Source organism: Pinus tabuliformis, chromosome 9, assembly GCF_031772625.1.
Source record: "Pinus tabuliformis cultivar Carrire ecotype Pingquan chromosome 9, CPIR1, whole genome shotgun sequence".
Taxonomy (NCBI): domain Eukaryota; kingdom Viridiplantae; phylum Streptophyta; class Pinopsida; order Pinales; family Pinaceae; genus Pinus; species Pinus tabuliformis.
Genome location: NC_142307.1, coordinates 533,687,062 through 533,711,112, shown reverse-complemented (window position 1 = coordinate 533,711,112; position 24,051 = coordinate 533,687,062). Strand labels below are relative to the sequence as shown.

The following is a 24,051-nucleotide window of genomic DNA, read 5'->3' as shown; positions in this document are numbered from 1 at the left end:
TCATCTAGACTCTAGATCTCTACCAAGAGGGATCAATCTCTTGAGGTGCAGAACTCTTTTAGAGTGAAAAGAGATTTGATCTGTCCCGACGCTTAGTAAATAGTTAAGATGAGTCTAAGTTGATCATATAAAAGTAGAACTTACTTGACAAAATTTAAATTATAAATGATGATTATTATTCGACTCTACATATCCAAGGTCTCATCCAAGGTCTCAGCTGCTTACCCCGCAAGCCTTTCCTAATTAAAAATAAAGGTGCTTTAGGCACCTAACTTAGCAATCTCCATATGTTAGTTATCTTTCTGTGCCATTCGTTCCTTTTTGTCATATGTAGACATGAATATAATTAATAATTTTGCAACAAAATGGTATCCTCCCAGTTTTGATACTGATTGTTGCAAAAAAACAAATTAAAGAAATCAAATTTGATTTAACGTCAGTCATATGAATATAGGTAATCAATGGGCAGGCAATGACATCTAAAATAGCTTACAAGCTTCATTTTAGCACTCGTTAAGTTGCTTATGAGAAACAATTTAATTCCTTTTAACTTAACATCCAAAACCTCCCTCTTCAGAGGAGTAGCTATTGGATAGACATGTAATCCAGATACTTAATTGTAGCCAGATTGTAGCAGTCTGCGGCAAATATTTATCACTGTAGCACTGCTCTAAGTCATTTTATTCACCACGGTTGAACAGTTGTAGATGTCTGCACTGGCCCAGAAGACGTGCACTGATTTTTATTAGAGATCCTCTTAGAACTTATGATTGAAGCTGGTATTGTCCAGTAAGCCGGAAATGGAATGCTCGTTAACTCACCACCTGAGAATCTTAGAAATGTATGCACATGAAGTCACAGAGCCTTGGACATGCTTTCGAATGTTTAATGAAAAGAGGTAATCCAGGCTTAAGTTTGATCAGTTCCTTCCCTTGCATGGCTGATTTTGTGGAAAACTTGTTGCAGTGTTGGTTGGCTTACAACGTAATCCTGGATTCCAAAGGTATGGCGCTTCACTTCTAATTCATGCAAAAGCATGGCCAATTCAGACAAGCTTCTGATAGGGATTTGAAATCTTCTTTGTACCCACTTCCCTATTACTGGACTGCCGTCTTTGTAAATTGTTTCATCAGGTGAATGAGGAAATAAAGTTGAGACAAACTTATCAATTGATTCAATTTTATCCATTTCGGCCATGACTAGCAGAGAATATGCAGACCCATAACGCCGTTTTAGTTCTTGTGGTGCAGCAAGGCATTTGAGTTGGCCATTGACAAGTATACCGACCCTTTTCCTGCATCTTGAAAGAATATTCATTTATACCATGAGGAATATCAAGCAGATGAAGTGTTCAAATACGGTTCATTTGTGATCTAAATAAAATAAATTGGAGAACCGATACAATCAACCCTTTCTACATCCATATTTTAGATTCTTACCCAAGTGCTTCAGCTTCTTCAAAGGACTGAGTACAAATCAAAGTTGCTTTTGTAGTAGCACGAGCTGCAATTTGTGTCCATACCTTCTGCCTGCTGACCATGTCAAGTCCTATAGAAAGTGCAATCAATTAGAGAAACTCCAAAACACTGGACAAATTCAGTATGAAATTTGAGAAAATGGTCTTCAACTTCACCAAAATAATAGCATAACGCTAGGAGCTGAGAAGATCAAGTATATTCAAGACATATGCACCAAGTTCCCAATATATATCTATCTATTCTATCTACCTATATATAGGAAAGAAAGCAGTTAAATATGTAGTGAAAGTCTACTTGTCTTACCATAAGTTGGTTCATCCAGTAACAAAACAGTTGGGTCACCAAGCATGGCTGTAGCCACAGCTAGTTTACGATGTGTGGATGTCTTACAATGTCTTAACTTTGTGTCAGCATCCGCTGGTTTCAATTATATCATCCATGAAGATTCAGGAAATATTATCAATTCGTTAGAAAAAAGTCCATTTACATGTGTGGGTAATTCTTAAACTACAGCAAGAGAATTGAAACTGCAACTTGATACTAGACAGTGGTCTTGACATATGGTTTGACAGTACGACTCAAAGTGTTAAACAACCTATAAAATATAAAATATTTTGTCAGTTACATAATCTATAAAGTAGCAGTTGCAGTTTTCAAATCTTGTGCTCCTAGCTGTCAAGTTCCTTTACCTGTTAGATGCAATGCACTGATGATTGCTTCCACTGGTAGATTAGAATTTGCTAACCCCTTCAATGAGGCGAACAGTTTCAGGTGTTCTCTCAATGTTAACGATTGGTACATCCACTGCATGAAGCCAGCAAAAGAAATCAAACATTTTCTAAGAGATATTTATCTGTCATATTCGAAGAGAAAAATTACTAACTGTTTTAGTTGTTATGAATTACATGAAAAGGTTAAAATGATAAATTTAGTCAACAATGAACAGTACTCTATTTTTGAAGGGGAAAATGTAAGAACACACTGCTCATATTTTATAAAAATAGAATATACATCAAAGTACCGACCTCAAACTGAGGGCAGAAGCCAATAATATTTTGTTGCATCCAGAAGTTATAGCGAACACTGTTTCCACAAATGATGGCATCACCAGAAGTTATTGTACATTGTCTTCCAAGACAATGCAGCAGGGTGCTTTTTCCAGCCTTTTCTCCGCCAACTAGAACTATGATCTAAAATGCAGAAATCCAATTAATCAATTTTGCTGACTTCCTGCAAATTTGGTTGATAAGAATTACACTTTAAACACAATCTAAAATGTTCTAGCATCTTACCTCTCCCTGCTGAACTGCCAACCAAATATTTTTCACTGCCCATGTTTCTGTTGACGTACTAAATTTCTGCACAGGGTCAAGAGTTTCTGGATGAGTCAACGAACATCATCTAGCAAATGAAAAATAAACATTCAATGAATGGAATTTTCGTCACATTATGCGGTTACTATTAACAAATGAAATAATTCATCAACTTTCAGGTAGATTCCATTCCTGGTAAGAAAATAAAATTATTCAGTCCATCAGGCAGAAAATCAAACCAAAAGTCAGAGGTGGACTAATATTATGAGAGCTTACAGTGTATTGACAACACTATAGGCTAAAAATGATGAAGCTACATCCCAATACAAATGGGAAAGTAATAAGGGCTTCCAGAATAATAACTTTAACAAACAATTGATAATGGAGACATTCATAAGACATGGACTGGGCTACAAAACAAAACTAATATGATATTTTTTTTACCCTTGGAAATTGCACAAATAAAATTACATATACTAATTTTTCAATAGTAAGTAGTATATACTATCCTATGGCACTAGCATTAACATGTGTTTAATGTGCAAATTGTAATCTCTGACAACTTTGAACAGCCTAACATTTACATGAGCCTAGGACCTGCAGTTCTGATTAATACATGTATTATCAAACAACGATGAAGTTCTGATGGTACCTTGCCAAGGTCAAATGCAAAAGAGATTTATCTAACATATTGCCTTATTTCAGATTAGACCGGAAATTTCTAAAAGCAAAAATAAATGTCGTGAGACGCCCATAAGAACAATTTAAAAGGATGTTTATTATTTTCCACAAGCACGTTTGAAATACTGCAGAATTAGAGGACAAGGGAAACTGCAACGTATACAGGAAAGAATAAAAAGGAAACTATATTAATCGCCGCGATTGATAAAAAGTGTCCAATGGAATTGTTGAGTACAACAACAATGAGAGATTAGAATACGTAACGAAATTTAAATATGCACACACAGAGAGACACTCGTACATTAATAAAGGGTTAGGGAAGTCCACGGCAATTCCTTGGAAAATTCACAAAATTACAAATAAGTACATTCTATTGTACTATGAATATTGATATTTCAAAAAAATACATAAGAATTAGAAATCATGACGATGATGAATCGTGAGTCATGTAAAACGGATGATCTATGAAATGGAGTGAAGCTTCATCTTCGTGACCTTAGCATGAAAATGAACATTGTCAATAATAGCAAGGGTATCTTTGGTTCAAATACTGAGGCCTGATAATGTCAATATAACAATGGAAATTTCCTTCAAATTGAAAAACATAAATAATACTTTGCTTCAAGTTGGAGAAAGCTAATTTTGTTATGAACCAAATTGTTGTTACACGAAGCCATCATAAATAAAAGGACACGTAGCACGTATAATCCACAAGGATAAAAATATATATACATAAATTGATATTGACGAATGATGATTACAGGTGAACACTGTGATCACTTTATGTTAGTGCCGAAAAGATTGGTCATGCTGAATGGTCGTAATTAATAATAATTATGAATTATATATATTACATAGGTAGGATTCATTACATGTCACCCTTCCTTGAAATGCTTCATCCTCGAGCAATTGAAGAAAGGAGGTGAAGAGATCTTCTGAGTTTTAAACAATTTTGTTGCATTGTAGAAGGACCAATCCATCCTTGGTCGATTTTGTCTAGGATTCTCTTTTGATAAGACTCTTGAATGAAACTTCTTTCATTACGAATCTAAGTATGTTTTTGATTTTGACTCCACGTTATATTGAAATTTTGATTCTTCAGATTGTAAATAGAGGGTCATATTTTGTCAGATAAATGTCAACGCTGATATATTCATTGGTTATTGGGACTGCTTCTGTGATAAGGACAATGATAAAGTGCCTTTATGGATTGTTGCTTCTTGATATCCACTTCAGGTTATTCTCGAATCCCTTTTTGGTATTTAAGTTTCTGTTAGATACTCACATTATCTGTTGATTGATAAAATTTTTCAATAATTCCAAAATGATTTTTAATTTGAATTGATTACGTTTCTTGTGATCAATAAAGTTTCTGTCCACAACTTGCAATTAAATTTTTGAAAACATATTTAACTTAGTTTGGTTGGCAGATGTCTCTTGGTAGACAACTTGAACTTCGACTTTTGGAAGTAACATTTCCTTTCAGTTTAGTAGTTTGACTTTGGTAAGCAAGGTTTGCCTTTGATGTATTGGATGAGTAATTTCCTTGTCTTTTATAATAAAAATTTATTGATATTTCCCCATTTGTTTTCATGAACCACTTATTTTTGCTTATCTTCTTGTTGTGATTCCTATCCATATTGGAGCGTCACATCTTCTAGAATTGGTGTTTGATCCTTGAATTGGAAATTATAAAACATTGCCTTGATCCTCATGATTGTATTTTGAATCTAATTAATTTGAATTTATCATGAGTTGTAGTTACATTCTTTGCTGGTAATATTGAATAGACATTGAACATGCCTTAAGGAATTAGTTATTGCTGTAGAAAATTATGCTCTGCTGTAGCCTAAGCCAGTTTTCAAGTTTTGCATGGTTTAATGCCCAAACCTATCACAAAAAGGGCTACTCTACCATTTTACTTTTCAACAACTGATACAAGAGAAAAATTGTTGTTTTTGGTCCAATGGCTTTGGAAAAACCCAAAAGGGTAAAACCAGTCTTCAGGGAGGATTTTATTTGCTTCTTTAGAAAATTCCTACTACAAAAATACCAACTTATCTCTTCCCTTGAAGAAGCACCTCAGAGGTCCTCTTTCAGGTAAGTTCTTAACTGATATTTTAACACAGTTAGCTCTCCTTTAGCAGAAATGTTGGCCTCATTTGACAGCTCCTTCTTTGGAAATGATCTCTGTGTAGAAATTCCGTAAAATTCTGCAACTGCTTATATGAACAATCTGAAATCTAACTTCTTCTCATAAAGACACATAATTTCTCTACTAATTGCAACGGAATAGGAACAGATAACACAGTCACACAATATAAAAAACACAAATTTTCTAGGGAACCCAACTAGGAAAACCCTCTGTTTGATTGAGAATATTACTGATAGAAGAATGAGCAATAGATCCCTTACAAAAACAATCTTGTTTCAATAGAAACCAATCTGATTTTCTCTGCTTGTACTAAGCTGAAACACCTGCAAGACTCTGATCCATGCTTCCCTATTTCCTTGCGCAAATCCCAAGTAAATTCTCCTATAAATCTGTGCACAAGCTTCTCTTGGTACACTGATCTAGGGCTGCAGGGGAGCACCCTCCCCAAATCCTGTGCTCCTTGAAAAAAATTGCGCTCCTTGGTTTGACGGGAGTGATCGGGGAGCGATTGCTCCCGCATCACTCCCATTCGCTCCCGAAGCCCTCACTCTAGTGCCAAAATAAGTGCTCCTACGGCAAAGAAAATCGCGCAGATTTTCTTGGGAGGGAAGGGGCCAAAAGAAAAAAATGGCTCCTCCCCACCCATAATGCATCATTTGCATGATTGAGAGAGCAAGAGAGGGATTTTGGAGCTTGCGTTGAAGAGGTGAGTGAGAGGAAAATTGAGAGGGTTTGATCTTGAGGAGCTTGCAAGGGAGATTGAAGACTACCATTTGAGAGAGCTTGGGATTGAAGGCACCACCATTGGAGAGCCAAAGAGGTAGGGTCTAATCCCATTCTTTTTATTTTTCCATGTAGCATTTGTGTTTTTTATATGTTCATTTTTGAATGAAAGATGTTCTCTTCTCTCTTTCCCATTTCCATTCCTCCTCATTTTATTGCAGGAAAGAAACTATAACTCCACCAAACATCATGGCTATATGGCTTGGGATTCTCTTGATGTTGATTCCTTTTTTTGTAATGATGGTGTTGGGGAGCAGCAGAAGGAGTGATGAAGAGGATGAAGTGGGTAGTGGTGGCTTTGGAAACCCTAGAGATGAGTACTAAGGGGAAGAGGCGGAGGACGATGATGAGAGTGGAGATGATGAGTGCAAAAAAACCAAAGTAGACCAAACACCCTTGTGGAAATATGTTACTAGGATTTCAGGAGGGAAAGGGGGTGGAACCTGTTAATTTCTCTTAGGGCTAAAATGTTCTTTGCTTTAGATAATTCCATTCACTTATTTTCACATATTGTATTCACCCCATATCATCATAATGTCATAACAACAACATCAATTATATTGAAAGAACAATAACATCAATACTGCAGTGGAACATAAAGGAACAACAAAAGAAAAGCAAGCACAAAGGAGACACTGAGATTTGGTCACAGACCAGAGCAAACCCCCACAAGGGGGAAAACCCTGAATTCAATTCTTCTTCTTCTATTCAATTTCATCAATAGTTTAGCGGAGATACAAAGTCCATCATCATGAGACATCATAAATCATACATATCAGGCCTCCTTGGGTTAAACCCAAGTCAGTTCACTATTTCATTTGTGAACTAAATGAAACAAATACAAGAGAGCTATTATCATAACATCACACCTCTGATCTGTGTATCAATGTCAAATGCAGAGATGCCATACCAATACTATGTACCAATTATAGAGGAGAGGTGCCATACCAATCCTGTGTACCAATAGAGATGCCATACCAATACTGTGTACCAATTATAGAGAAGAGATGCCATACCAATACTGTGAACCAATTATAGAACAAAGATGCCATACCAATACTGTGAACCAATTATAGAGCAGAGATGCCATATGATGTGAATATATTGTCATGTGAGATCACATACAAGAACTTGAGATCATATACTAATGCGAGACCATAGTGATGCGATTTTATATCCATTACAAAGATACCATAAGAGCGAAGTCGTATGCCATGGCAGTGAGCGAGATCATATGCAAGACCATTACAATGAGGGAGATAATATGTAATCATGAGAGAGATCATGTTATAGTCATACGTCATCACAGTAAGACTAGAGCGATGAGATCATTGTAACCAGTGTTACTTGGGAGCGGGAGCGGGAGCGGGGAGCGGGAGCGGAAGCGGGAGCGGGGAGCGGGAGCGGAAGCGGGAGCGGGAGCGACCATTTTCAGAAGCTCCCGGTTTGGGAGCGAATCCCGGAGCGATTTTTTAAAAATATATATATTTTTTATATTTTTTAATTTTTGATACATATATGTCAACAAAAACATGTAGAATGATGAAATAGACATAAAAAACATAAAAAAACATAAATTGATCATTGAACCATATCACATCAATCATCTAGAAATTATAATCGTCATCAACCTTAGTAAAATAATAAATTAAAATAACATTCAATTCAATAACATTTATCATCATTGATCACCAAAGTAACAAGTTGTACTTGTAAGCCAAGTTTAACCATTACAAGAAGTAATATCGAAGATATTTCTAAGTCCTAACTTCTAACTGTTAACATGATATGAAATGTTAAAAATTTATAAAATGAAACATGAATAATGAGATGAAATGAAACAACTTTAGTCTTTCACAAAGCATCATATTCATAATTCACAATCATTACCAATGAGTTATAATTGCCAAGGCCCAACTTCAAACTTCAAATTTTCATTGTCACAGTGATATAATGTTTACGAAAAATATCATAATGTCATAATGATATGAAAGAGTCAAGAGTCAAGAGTCAAGGACTCAAAACTCAACACTGAACAGTTATGAAAACTAAAGTGACAAGTCTAATAGAAACTAAAAAAGACAAGTAAACTGTAAATCTACAAGTGGCCCTTGCCACGAGAGTCTCCAGGAGTATAAGTAGGTCTTGGCGGTCTTCTAGGAGTCTCCCGCCCAGACCGACGACCAGAACTAGAGCCTCCACGCGAGGGTGTCGATGGAGGTGGCGACAGCAATGGAACAAGACTCGGGCCCCGAGAACTGCTACTGGATGGTGGAGGTGGAGGTGGCATGGCTGCTGCAGCTGCTTTAGCTTCATCCCGTACAAGCTCATCTTCTAGTTCTTCCATATGTACAATGCCATCCTCCAAATTGTCGTCCTCAGGGTGATTGTCCCAAATTTTATATGTGGGATCTTCATTAGCCCGATCACAGTAATGGCTCAACAACCTCAAATTGTAGTGCACATAAACCAAGCTTTCTGCTCAGTTTTCGTTGAGCCTGTTTCTTTTCACATTATGTATATAACTGTAGGTGCTCCAACACCTCTCTGCAGAAGAAGAATTTACAACCTGTGCAAGAACTTTCAATGCCAATTTTCGCAAAAGTCCGTCGCCGCCATATGTTTCCCACCATGTGAGAGAATCAAATTTATCTTTGCCGTCCATTGCATGGAAGTTACCATACAAACCACTGCCAGTGAAGTATCTGCCTATTTCAAGGCGCACAGCTGCACATTCCTCCCTGTCAGGCACCAACTTTTCTAATGCATCCAGATATCCTTTAGTTACCTCTCGATCTAAATGGGGTTTGGTCTTAACACCACCCCCTGCTGCAGGTTTGCCCAACCAAGAATCTGAGTAGTATTTTGGCGTAAGGATATACGCCAAGCAATGTAGTGGAAGGTTAAGCCTTTTCCACCGTTCACACACACAATCGTGAATCAGATTGTACAAGTCGGGATCTCTGTTATTAACAATGTCTTTTATTTCCCCCAACATGGTATCCATTTGCTCATACACCTCGCCAATCACTGGTTTGTCTGTATCTGCAAACCGAATCATGTTATAAATTGGCTTGGTGAAATCCAATACCTGTCTCACAGTTGTCCAAAACTGCCCATCAAGAGCGGCCTCCTCCACCGTTTCAAAACCTGCAATGTGAGCTACATTTGTAGCCCTTTCCTTTAACACCTGCCAATTTGGACTTGATACCATGCTAGCTAAACCCTCTCTTACCTTCAAAAGGCGCCTGAAGGTGAGGTAATAGCTACCAAATCTAGTCCTCGCAATCTTCAGCAACTCCAATCTCGAGTGACTGCGGAAAAGGCCATGGGTATTGCTATGATTTGTAATAAATTTTATCATTTTTTTTCCTCTCTTGTACAAATCACCAATCCATTGGTATTGTTCATTTTTGTTTTTGACAATATCATGCAACAGAAGGTTCAATGTGTGAACCAAACATCCAGACCAAAATATGTTCGGGTATCTATCCTCAATAATTGCTCCCGCTGCCTTACAATTAGGAGCATTATCAGTGATGACTTGGATGACATTGTATGGGCCAATACGCTCAATTGTTTCAAGCAATGCTTCTGCAATGTTGATAGCAGTCTTGAACTTGTCTGAGTAATCATGTGCAGCTAGAAAAATGGGACCACTTCGGGACACAGCAAGAACACTTATCAATGGCTTGCCTTTTACATTTGTCCATCCATCAGATACAATGGACACCCCATTGTCAGTCCAAGAACTTGTCATTTTATTCAAAGATTGTGATATTTTTGCTTTTTCATGATCAAGGCCAACAGTTCTTGCCTTGTCATACCCAGGGCTCTTGTATCCTTTAGGGGCATCATTTATGGCAGAAACCATTTCGTGCCAATAAGGTGAGCGTAGAACATTGAATGGTATCCCATTTGCATAGAGGAACCTGTAAATTTTTGAATCCACATCATTCCTACACCCCTCATCAAGGAAATCTGATATGGTTCTACGGCGTAAAGATGATGACCCTGAGCCTCCATGTCCATATCCACTGCCTTGGGAGGATGCTGAAGGAGTTCTTTGTGAGCTTTCAAAGAAACCCTTGATCTTTTTGCTTTGTATTGGGCGTCCTCCTCTTCCTTTATGTATTTGGCTCTATCTGCTGTTGACACCGCGTCGCAAGTTCTGATTCCTATTTGTTTCTCTCCATCCCATGCCCTTTTCCCGCAAAGGTGTCTTCTCAAACGGGTGTATGAGCCTGTGAAATCATTGTTGCAATGGGGGCAATGAAATTTAGTGGTTCCACCCCCTCTCCCTGTTTCAGGCCTCTGAACATATTTCCACAATGGAGTTTGGTCTTGTTTAGTTTTTTGACCCTCATGTTCACCCTCCACATCCTCCTCACTGGGGTTTTCACCTATTTGACTTCCTCCGGCTTCTTCATCCACCTCTTCAGTTTCAGGCCCCCTCCGTTTCCTACTCTCCACCACCATAATAACCAGAAAAGAGACCAGGAAGAGGAAAATGCCAATAAAAATCCCCAGGTCCATCGTGTTTGATGTTTGTAGGGTTTGAGTCTTGAATCTGCAAATTAATTTAGTTTATTGGGATTAATTCATTTAATTTATTAATTTAATTTAAATTAATGATCTTTAAACTCAAACAGGTAAATTAAACTAAACAAACTAACTACCTAACCAACTAAACTAACTAAATGATTAAGTTACTTACCTCTGCAAGCTTGCTCCTCGCTCCTTGGCACTTGCTCCTCGCTCCTCAGCTCTGGCTCCTTGCTCCTCAGCTCTTGCTCCTTGCTCCTTTGCTCTCAAACTCAAGCTCAATCTCATTGAAATGATTTTGTTTTGGCCCATTGGGCTTATAAACCCAAAAAAATTAGTTAAATTTTTTGTTTTTTTCGGGTCCGCGGAATTTTTTTCCGCCGAACCGCTCCCGGTTCACTAAAATTCGCTCCCGGAGCGTTTTTTAATGCCCGGGAGCGATCAGGGAGCGATCGCTCCCCGATCGCTCCCGGGCATTAAAAAGCGCTCCGGGAGCGCGGGAGCGATCGCTCCCTGAAGCGCTCCCTCACAGACCAGGGAGCGCAAATTTTTTTACGGGAGCGCGCTCCCGAAAATCGCTCCCGTCCGGGAGCGATTTGGGGAGCGCGCTCCCGACCCGCTCCCGCCCGGAGCGCGCTTCGGGAGCGGGTTCGAAGGGGGGGGGGGGCGCTCCCCCGCATCACTCATTGTAACCATGCGAGAGTACTGTGGAATATGCGAGAGACCTGCGACTTATGCGAGAGAGATTATGTGCCATACAAACTGAAAGTCCTATGACTAGAATACAAATCCTGTAGCTATAATGCGAGAGTCCTATAGTGTGCGAGAATCTTGTAGATGATCAAAAGAGAGCCATAGCTATACATGCGAGTGTCTTGTAGTGATTACAGTGACCAAGAGTGGAAGACCTATACCATATCAAGAGAAAAAGGAGAAGACTTGTGCAACCTCAGACTTGTTCGAAAATCTCAAATCAATCTAAGCCATCTGAGCTGTGCAACAGACCATTCAAACTATGGAAAAGAATAAGAATAAGAGCCATCGAAACCTCAATAGAAACCTCAGTCACATATGCCATCGAATTGCTGTAAAATGTAACTAGGTTCGGTCTTCATAATGACATGTAAATGTGACTTTTGTAAATGATGTAATGAAGAAAAATAAAATTATTATTGAAAGCCTTGCTACATGGGTTTCATGAGAAAGTGATTTTATTTTAGATGGCTCCCATTGAGAGCCTTAGGATTGGTCATTAAAATTCAAAGAGTCTATGTCATGTATGAAGAGCCCTTCTTGGGCATGTAACAAATGTATTTGAGTTAATAGGACTGTCTAGAAGCTCTCCAACGACAAGCACTAGCTCTCTTCCTCATGTCGGCTTCAAGTTAAAGTAAAGATCATGTTGGCCTCATCTTATGGAGTCACAACGATTCACATGGCTCATGTCGGCTCATTTATGTAGACCAACCACTATATATACAAGGTAAAGGCACTTCACATAAATACAGTACAGAACTCAGATACCTCTGAGATTTCAGTGATAGTTGCAGTCAATGTTGATAATATCGGTATTGGGAAAATATCGGTGAGGGTCCGAAAAATATCTTATCAGCAATATCGGCGAAAATATCGGCAAAATATCGGAAAATATCGGCAAGCATAAAAAATGCATAATATATTCATTTTTTTCAGATTTCTAAACATATAAAGCAATAACAACATGAACTAAACACATTGGCACATAAATATGAAGAAGGCATTAATATATATGATGTCAAATAGAAATGATACATCAAACTTCAAAGGCGATACCGAATCCTGCTGATCCCTGATAATTGTCCAATCAAGGACTCAAACAAAATAACATCACATATCCTACTGATCCCTGATAGTGATAAATTGATAATTGTCCAATCAAGGACTCAAACAAAATAACATCACATATCCTGCTGATCCCTGATAGTGATAATTGTCCAATCAAGGACTCAAACAAAACAACATCACATATATAAAACTTTAAAAGTATTTCATCATCATGAGTTATAAACTTATATGTAGCAAAAGTTGCAAAACAAATAAAACTAGCAGCTATCTATCTGAGACTACTGGCCTCTCCCTAGCATCTTTCTTTCTGTCTTGTTCAGCAATTGCTTCACGAGCTTTTTGTATAACCTCTGCACTAGAAACCATACAAGGCATCACATCTGCATCATATGTAGAGAGTTTAGCCAGATGGTATTTCAATCGTGTAATCCCTCCTGACATCTTGGTCCCACACAAGTTGCATGATATATATGCCTGATTTGCCCCACCAACAGCCTCCCCATACTCCCAAAATGGGTCCAAGGCTTTTGGCATATTTGACATTTGTAGTGAACTAATTCAAACCTAGGGCACAAAAAAAACAAAAAATTGGCATTAAACCCCCCAACACAAAATGAAAAAATAATAAGTAATAACAACCTCATTCAAAAAAAATTACTACATTATTTGCATTTTGCAATGTGAATGAAAAATGGCAATAAGAGGGTGCATAAGAAAGTTGAAAAAAAAAAATGAAGCTTGCTGTCCAAATATGGAGAAAACCCTTGCATTGGTTCATGGGCATGAAAATCATAGCAAATGGAAAAAAACAAAGAAACAAAATGTTGGTAGGCAAAGAGGCAAGCAAGCATAACCCTAAATCTATGAAAAAATCATTAACATAGGGGTTTTTAAGAACATACCTGCTAATGGAAGAAATGAAGTTTGTCTCACTATTCTTCAATCTTTGATCCACAAAAAAATCTTAATTGGTGGTGATAATCGTCGTTTGATCTTCAAACCCTCCTTGACAAGCACCACAAAACTCTTTCCCTTTCTTCTCCAACACTCAGAAACAGAAATGAAGAAAAAAAAAACCAATTTTCGTTTTTTGTAGCCGCGGAAAAACACGCCCGGCGATATTTTAGATCGTCGCGCGATATTTTCGAAAATATCGCCGATATTTCGGAAATCGCGCGATATTTTCGGGACCCGAAAATATCGCGATATTTTCGGGGCGATATATCGGCTCGTCGAAAATATCGCGATATTTCCGATATTCGGCGATATATCGCCGATATTATCAACAGTGGTTGCAGTCAACAAGTTTGGATATTTTTGTGCAGTGATGAATTCAGACTCCTAGCACAGTCACACAACAGTTCGGATCTCTGTGTTGATGGACAGTTTCGGGTGTCATATCACAGTACACAGTTCGGACAAAAGAGAAGAGACAACAAAGGTTTGTCTAGGATACAGTTTGGATCTCCATAGTAAAGAAGCTCGAATATATCTCTCTGTAATCTCGGGTAAACAGTGATAGTATGAAGTTCAAATCTTTGGGTAAAAGGTCTCATTGCTACAACAAAAAGATAGAGTGCGAATAAGGGTAAGAGTGCGAATAAGGGTATCTATACCACATCTAGATGAAGTATAGAAGCCACGGTTTGGTAATGTGAAGGAGTTGCCATTAAGAGAAGTATTACAGTGTCTTGCTAATGCTGCAATAAGGACAGTTTGGTGACAAAACAATGATATGGTACAATGCCATCTCAAGTGTGTCAACTGTTCATTGCTATCATATTATTCTCAGAAAGGATATGATCTCAATACGTAAGAGGAACCGAAAGGAGGAAGGAGAAGACAATCAAGAGAGCTAGTGTCTTGATCTTGGAAGCAATTAATAGGTCAAGGGTCTCGGTCTTGGTATTCGTCAATTGGAATCTCTATAAGAAGAATTTGTGCAGGTTTTCCTCTCAAAGAGTGAGAAGTTTTGGCCCTAGCTCATAGCCTACATGTTGTGTCTCTTGTCTATTTATGTTCATGCATTGGTTATTGTTTGATGAAGAAGAATACTAATAATCTAACATGAAGAAGATCCCAATCTAGACAAGTAAAAAGCATTCACAAACAATCAGTAATTGAGAGAAATCGCCTAATGCTAATGCCCTAGATTTCTCAACATGAACCATAGAAAGGTGCCTTTTTGGATATCCACCAATTGAGAATATATATAGAGGTTTTCCAATCGAATGGGTGCCTTTTAAATTAGTTGACATAGATAATTTGGAGGGAAGATTTCAAATTTAACTCAAATATAAATATATATAATCCCTTTTTGATATTTTCATGCCCAATTAATATTGTTCTCATTTTAATAATGTTTTCCATTGGGGCAATAGGGATTGCTATTTGGGACTTATGGGTTCTATGCGAAATTTGTCCCATAGTTGCCCAAAATTCAACACTCCCTCTGAGATAGGAAGGAATTTCCATCAGCATCATAAGCCTCATCGAGGATATCTCATCATAGCTTGATCATGATGTATTTCGAGAGAACATCTCTCAATCATAATAAAGTGTAAAGGCAAACAATTGTAACAAGGTCCATCTCATATCGTCTCATAAAAGAAGAGTAATCCATAACCAATCGTAGTGGAGATCAACCCTCCAAACCCTACTCATCTCCGGTTCAAATCATAGGACTTCTATTTCAGCTACATCCACAAAACATCCATCTCATCTCAATTTCCTTTGATCATCAGTTGAACAATCTTGATCTAATAGAAGAAGAATCATCATAGGGGAGCTTTGGCTACCACCCTAGTGTTAGAAAATCAGAAAGGAAGAAAGATTTTCTTATGTTGATAATTACTTGTGATATTCTCAAGTTCTTATTAACTTTCTTATTTTTTTCTTTTATCCTCGTTTCATCAAGCAATTATTAAAAACAAAACATGAAGATCAGTGACACCAGATGTGGGTGAACAACCAAGGCTAAAACCCCTATATAGGGGATAACCCAGTCAACGAACTCTTCCTTCAGTAGATTCAAAACCAAGATGAGATAGACTAAGACTCTAGACCTACAGAGCTTCCTCCTCCACCAATTCATCCCTTCCTTGTAAATATTCTTTTCTTAGCCTTCCAAATGTCAGCCTTTCAAAGAGCACAACTACAATTCAAAATTTCGATCCAACAACAGAATTTTCAGCCCAACTACTCCAAAATTTCGGCTTCCCCAGCAACTGTAGAATTTCGTCCTTCCAGCGAAACTCCAGAACTTCGTACGTGTGATATGAGAGAGAAAAATTGAATTCTTGACCTTGAAAGAGACCTTCTTCTTTGCCCTTAGACTTGTCCTCTTCTTCCTTGGAATTTCACACTTTTCCAACTGTAATTCACTGCAAATCGAACTTGCTTGACATCCACTGCAAATGAGGCTGACTTGCTCCAATATATAGGCTTCTTGTGAGGTCGAATTACCCTATTTGAGGCCGATTTGTCCTTCCTTGAGGCCGACTTGGTGGAGGAGACCTAGAAGACTTATTTTAATATAATTTTTTTTTTCTTGACAAATAATTCCCAAGAAGGGTTTCTTACAATATTGCATGGATAAGGACACTTGACATAAGCCCTAGAAGCCTACAATGGAGGCTTTGATCTAAAAACAATTGACACAGGCATGAAACAAATGCTTTAATAAGTCAATTTTATTAATAATAAAATTTATTTTTCTTTCCTTTGATAAACATATTACATCATGAATCAAGTACAATTATGAAGACTGACACTAGGGTTTTGATTAGACAGATGAATATGTACCTAGGCTTTCATCCCTAGAATCTTACTATGACTATTCAAAGGTTTAGCTTATAAACCCTACTTTACCAAACCCTAAAGTTCATAACTTAGACATTGAAAACAAACCCTAAAGGGCTAGGGTTTCCATCATAACAATATCAAAATTCTAAACATCAAGAGAATCATATTTCTAGACTTCATCAACAACCCTAAGTAAACTAGGTTTTCATAAATATAGACATACCCTTAGGTTAGGGTTTTATACTGAACCCTTTTAGGGTTCCACAAGAATAATAATATAATGAGGGTAGATTCAATCTAATTATTAATCACCCTAACAAGAATCTCTTACGATTCAAAACCCTAGACATAACAATGTTAGTAATGTAAAGCAAATTTTAAAAGAAGAATGAACATACCTTTTATATGAAGAGAACTTTATAACAAAACTTATAGTTATGCCATACCTTGATTTGTTTCTTAACCAACCTTGTAGGACATCAAAAGAAAGACGTTCTAACAAGACATGTTAGACCTATAAAAAACAAAAGCTACAGGGAAACTTTTAAGATAGAAGGATATGTGAGGAATAGTATTCCCTAAGAGTCCTTGGCAAATGGATCTTTGAGCTCAGATTCTTTAGTCTTGTTCTACTTTGGTGGACCTTCATCAACAACATTTGCATATTCTCTTTCTTTCTTCTTATTTCTTGGACTCACTGGACAACGAATTTTGTAGTGTCCCATCTTGTGGCAATTGTAACATTCGACCTTGGATAGGCCCATTTTCTTCTTTGGTCCTTTGAACTTCTTGAAGGTTCCATTCTTCTTGCGATGAGCAGAATAGGCATTCGACGTGTTTTCTTCTTCATCCTCCTTCTTGTTGTCTACTAACAATATTCTGGCTACTTCTTGACTACATGCATTCCACATTTGTTCAAATGTTGGAGTATCCTTCCAACTATTAAGTCCTGATGCAAAGGCACTCCAAGATTTTGGTAGTCCTAGAAGGGCAGTAATTATGAGCTCCTTTTCAAGGACAACTTCATCTATTTCTTGGGGTTCATCTCTGATTCTAGATATCCTTATAAAATATGACTAAACAATATCATCATTTGTGATTTTAACAGTTCTTAGTTCATTCCTGAGGCTTGCTATCTGACCAATGTTCTTGATTGTTAATAACTTGGAGAGAGCCTCATACATTTCTTGACCGGAATTTATGTTGGATATGTATGGAATTAGGTTGTCCTTAACTCCATCCACTATGGGGTTTAAAGCCAAGATTTTAATTTCTCTAAACTTTGATTTCTCTGCTTCACTTGATTCATATGTAGGCTTATTTTTCCTTGAACGAGATCCAAACTGTGTTCTTTTCAAGAATGAGGTCTATTCTCTTTTTCCAGGCCCTGTAGTTGGAGGCACCTTCTAGTTTGTTTTCTCCCTTCATTGAGTTTGTCGTAGTTCTTGTAGATAGTAGGCTTGTCTCTTTATATGATCCTTTTAATCTTAATGACATTCCTTTGATCTCCTTTTCCTTAATAGATCTTCGACCTTCCTTTTTCCTTCTTCTTCACCTTAGCTCTGATACCATGTTAGAAAACTAGAAAGGTAGAAATATTTTCTTATGTTGATAATTACTTGTGATATTCTTAAGTTCTTATTAACTTTCTTATGTTCTTCTTTTATCTTTGTTTCATCAAAGCAATTATTAAAAACAAAACATGAAGATCAGGGACACCAGATGTAGGCGAACAACCAAGGATAAAACCCTTATATAGGGGAAAACCCAGTCAATGAACTCTTCTTTTAGTAGATTCAAATTCAAGATGAGATAGACCAAGACTCTAGACCTACAGACCTTCTACCTCCACCAAGTTATCCCTTCCTTGTAAATATCCTTTTCTTAGCCTTCCAGATGTCAACCTTTCAAAGTGCAGCTACAATTCATAATTTCGATCTAGCAGCAGAATTTTCAGCCCAACTACTCCAGAATTTCGGCTTCCCCAGCAACTACAGAATTTCGGCCTTCCAGCAAAACTCCAGAACTTCGCATGTGTGAGATGAGAGAGAAAAATCGAATTCTTGACCTTGAAAGAGACCTTTTTCTTTGCCCTTAGACTTGTCCTCCTCTTCCTTGGAATTTCACACTTTTCCAGCTACAATTCACTGCAAATCGAACTTGCTTGACATCCACTGCAAATGAGGTCGAGTTGCTCCAATATATAGGCTTCTTGTGAGGTCAAATTACCCTGTTTGAGGCCGACTTGGTGGAGAGACCTAGAAGACTTATTTTAATATAAAATAAATTTCTTTCTTGACAGATAATTCCCAAGAAGGGTTTCTTACAATATGATATAGGTAAGGACATTTGACATAAACCCTAGAAGCCTACAATGGAGGCTTTGAACTAAATACGATTGACCCAAGCATGAAACCCATGCTTTAATAAGTCAATTTTATTAATAATAAAATATATTTTTCTTTCTTTTGATAAATATATTACATCATGACTCAAGTACAATTATGACGACCATCACTAGTTACATTCTTCAACACCTAGATCAACTCAATCATCATCATAGGGAGCATCCAATTTCCACCCTATATTCAATAATCAATTCGGTCATCTGAAGTAAAATCATCATCGTCATCAAGTCATATCTTGTCTCGGCTGATTTTTGCCCATCTCTAGCTGTTGAACAATCTCGAGTCTAAAGAGGAAGAATAATTTAACATCATAGGGGAGCTCAAGCTACTACCCTCTATTCAATGACCATAGGCGAGATCCATTTACTAGACAAGGATCACATCCATCTTGTTGTTAGATCAACAAGTGAGACCAAACTTCCCATAAAAGGTAATGATCACATCCATCCTATCATCCAGTGACAATGAGTGAGATCCATCTGCTAGCAAGGATCACATCCATCCTGTTGTCTAGTCAACATGAGAGACCAAACTTTCCATATAGGGTAGTGATCACGACCATCCCAATGTATGTCGATCTTCTCACGTTGACCCTCAAGTGTCAAGTGGTCGAACACCTGCATCCTCTATACTTGAGCGAGATACCACTTGCTATGCAAGGATCACACCATCTCAAGTCATCTCAACCCATTGGCCAGATGGGGAGGCAATCCCAACAAGCCCCGCTTGTGGGTAGGATGCATACTGGGGTATACTTTGTCTAATTATGATAAGGGGAGATACCTGACTTGTCATAATGACAAGGATCACGCACACCCTATGGTGACAATAGGCGAGATACTACTTACTGCAAAGGGTAAGGATCACAACCATCCTATTGTCTAGAGATCCCTCAACCCCAGGAGCCCTCAATGCTCCATTCCCTCCTTGGGAGCTCAAACAAGGGGGAAGAGCTATGCTCAATGTTCTCGATCAACCGGGACCCTTACCCGGGAGGGTCACATCCATCAATCCAAACTGCTCTCTAAAGATGATGGAGCATCACTGCTTCTCTCTGCAACATATCAAATTGCTCATATCTGGCATCGACTCAAACAACTCACTGAAGAGTTCAACTGCACTGCCTTATGCAGTACTTTAGAGAAATAGTCCTCTGTTTTTTGTTCATACAGAACATCAAATCAAATATTATGTTAAAGCAAATAATTTATGTTAGAGAAAATACATATCATAAAGAAAAGAATATCATATTCATCCTTTCTCCCTCTCACGCAAGGAGGCAAAAACCACAAGCCTAGGCTTGTCTCATACAACAACATTCTCTCAATCAATGAGGATGTATCTGACCTAGCTATGTATGTCCGGACTTTATCTAGCTCGGGGTGCATGCAATACAAGGATCCATTGCTCAATACCGGATCCACCAAATCTAGCGACAATAATGCATCAATGCAATCCAACATGTCATGTTTCTGACAATAAAGTTCCTCTAACAAGGAAGTCCTCTACTACACTTCTACACGAGATGTGGATGTTGAAGCTGCTTGGGTAAACCAGTCCTGTCATCAATGAACTATTAGCATATAAAAATTAATAAACAAAGACATACCTTCAACAACATTAGATGTTCATCAATTTTAGGTCTAGAAGGCTTGCTTCAATCTACAATCATGGATCTTCTATTCACCTCAAAGTGTCTAAGGTAGTCCCAAGTTTACAATCATTATGCAAATAATAATAGGTGTCCGGATCTCATCACAGGTCTCTCCCTCTGAATGGAAAGATTCTCTAGTCATCATCAATGCATCAAGATCATAGTTTTCTTTAGGTCATAGTCATATTAGTTCATACAAGATTGTCATATATCAAATCATAGATTCAAATGATATCAAGTTCTCATATATATATCACTATCATGACAAGTCATGATCTACTTATTCAATGTATTAGTCATCAACCATTCATTAAGGGTTAATGTCATACATTATCAAATCATTATACAATCATCAAATTCTAACACGATCAAGTCAGAGCATCCATTTTGTCACATTATGAAATTTACTATGTTATTAAGCCATCATAACAACTATGCCTTATAAAGATCAATCAAAGAGATAGTCAGTTGATCTTGAGTATCAATCTTAGAACTACACTATTGCCATCAGGGTTACCATACTCATTACAGGCATTGATAACAGTATCAAGTTACCATATCTCAAAGTAAATGTTTTTGGCTATGCTTTATCTTTAGACAAAATCAGGAATCCAAATATCAATGAGATTTAAACTATAATGTACATTAGAGTATCACATGTATTGGGAATCAAACTTACATATGTATATGACTAGCATGCATTACTCAAGAGTACTATATGCATCAAGACTTTTCTGAAGGTAATATTCTTGTCATACCTTGGGGCTTTACTTGCCATCCCAATTTTGCAGCTAAATACATACCTCGTAATATTCGGACACCTTAGAAACTTCTCACATATGACTATAATACTTTTCACTTGCTCCCTTGCATCAAGTTCCTTTTCCTACTCTAGCTTCCTCTTTCCTGTACCAACTTTCTTCCTGTACTACTTTTCTTTTCTGGTACCATTTAGCATCCAAATGATCCTCAAGAAGGATATGCTAATCACATCTTCATCAGGAAGTTAGAAATACTCAAATATTCATGCAAGAAGGATAAGCAACAATCAAAACAATAAATCTAAACAAGAGCAGTGTCATAAAGAAACTACATAAGTCTAGAAGGTACTTATCTTTAACAAGGATTGAAGGAAGTGATCAACTCCCTCTTAATCAAGCTTCCAAGAGTCACGGTTGTCCATCATCCATATGTCAATGTTGCTTTCAAAATAAATACACTAATAGAATCTCTATCCCAGGTCCTTTCCTTCTTCATCATGAGGTACCACAGGTCATCAACCATATATCACGGTTATCATCAAAAGAGGAGATGCCTCAACAACCAATAGTCAATTTTAACAACCAAGTCCAATGATTAGCACAACATACTATCTCCTGGAGTGAATCCAGGGTTACAATGAATCTGTCACAGTTACTGATCATCCTTGTAAAGGTTTCAAGACTTGTAAAGCTCAAGCCTTTAGCATATCCAAGTCCTTTCAACCACACTTCAGGGGTTTCTTCCAACCCCTAAACTCATATCATCCACCAAACCCTAACTTCTTTTACTAGAACAAGTTTGCCTAGGGTTTCCTTCAAACCCTAGCATTCTTTTAGGTCTCCAACATCTTCATGTCTTTCCTTTGCTTGATTCAGAAATCCATCAGGTTGTCTTCATGAGGGTGATCTTAATGACTTTTCCTCCAACCCAACTCTGATTCCATGTTAGTTTCACTTAGGGCTAAATTGTTCTTTTCTTTAGGTAATTCCATTCACTTATTTTCACAAATTGTATTCACCCCATACATCATAATGTCATAACAAAAACAACAATTATATAGAAAGAACAATAACATCAATACTGTAGCGGAACATGTGAAAATTTCACCACTGAAATCCTATTGCAGCAGCTAGAAATAATTTTTCTAATTGTTAATTAATTTAACAATTTATTTGCTAAGACAAATACCATATAATTCACACTGCAACCTTCACAAATAAAATTGTAGAAAAATAGTGTTGGAAACTGAGAAAATAGTACGCACACATAAAATTAACACAATTATTTTTGGACAAATGTCCCCGGAAAAACCCAACTTGGGAAAACCAGTGCAATAGCTGAGGGTTTTTATTATTATGCGACAGTCAAATTCTGAGTACAATCTATGGATGCCCAATTGCAATCTAAACAACAAGAAATCTGGCCAAAATTATCAATGGGAATTTCCCTTCCTCCACATGAAACCCTAGAACAACTTCACTTTAGAAACCATCCTCTTGGACCCTCTGCGCGAACTCTTGGACGTCTAACCCTGAACTACCTCTGATCAAGTTGTTTTGCATGTCTCTGTTGAGGAAAATTATTCTCCGACCTTCTGGAAGACTTTCCAAAATCCAGGCCTCTAGAAGTTGAATCAATTTCCCTCCCAACTAAACTAAATTTCCCTCTGAAGCTAACTGCACAGTCCTTTTCGCTGCCTCACTAGGAATAACTCAGCGTCTTGTTGCTGCCTCTCCAGATCTAGAAAACTTCCTCTAGATCACTATCCCTGCCCCTCTTTGTCTCTGCTTCCTTACTGAAGTTCGAACTCTTACAACATTGCTTGCTCTCTGGAAAATCGAACTCTTTGTGGTTCTCACAAGTGTGTTCTCCATCTACCCATCGAATTCTTCTTATAATCCTCCGTTGGACCTCCAACGACCAAGATTAAAACTTAATCAAGGGCCTAGATTAATTCCCCGTCAATCCGTGTGAGCTTCTAGATGATTCATATCTTATCTCAATTAATATTGATTAATTAACCATATTTCCTAAGTTTAGACTTAGGAAACATTAAAAAATAGGTTAATAATCTAATTGAGGCACTCCATGTGGAATTTCCATAAATGATTTTGGGGTTATGGAGAACTCATGTGTTTTAGCCTCTCCACAAAGTTTTGAGACTAGAACACCTCCGATTATTCTTCATTAAACCCTAATGTCAATGCTTGTAGGGTGAAGCAAGCATCTCTCAAGGTAATCTTTGAGTTCACCTTGGCGACTCCCATAGCATATATATTTAAGAATCAATGTTTATCAAAAAGCTTCATGAGTGGTTCCCTACTTTAGATATCACATGGATCCCTGGATACCCAAATGGCTTGGATAGAAGACTTATGCAAAATGTGCCACAATTTGATGGCAATCCAAGTTCAACAGTTGATCACATAGCAAAATTCATTAGGCATGCTTCCGATGTGAATGTGATTCACCTAGATAACTTCATCGAGTTATTTATTATATCTATGGGATATGAACATCGAGGTTGGCTTGATTCATGTGAGCCTAAAAGCATTTCATCTTTCATTGAGTTGATCAACAAATTCTTGAAGTATAAGGGGCCAAAATTCCAATCTAATGAAGTTGCTTGTCAAAGCCTAGAAGT

At 37.6% G+C, this 24,051-nt stretch overlaps 1 protein-coding gene across 2 annotated transcripts in view; it reads right to left on the bottom strand.

Annotated features, from left to right (window-relative positions):
• Positions 1–353: 353 nt before the first annotated feature.
• The window catches only part of LOC149149595 (ABC transporter A family member 2-like), a 36,013-nt gene continuing 12,315 nt past the window's right edge, over positions 354–24,051 (bottom strand). The window contains exons 2-7 of one of the 2 annotated variants that reach the window (XM_089440378.1): positions 2,771–2,836; positions 2,504–2,668; positions 2,168–2,282; positions 1,782–1,895; positions 1,440–1,548; positions 354–1,300 (exon numbers count right to left, since the gene is read on the bottom strand). In XM_089440378.1, the coding sequence (XP_089296504.1) occupies positions 910–1,300; positions 1,440–1,548; positions 1,782–1,895; positions 2,168–2,282; positions 2,504–2,668; positions 2,771–2,836 (960 nt within the window). In that variant the 3' untranslated portion in view covers positions 354–909. The remainder of the gene's footprint in view (positions 1,301–1,439; positions 1,549–1,781; positions 1,896–2,167; positions 2,283–2,503; positions 2,669–2,770; positions 2,837–24,051) is intronic. The other variant, XM_089440379.1, reaches the window with a different exon arrangement.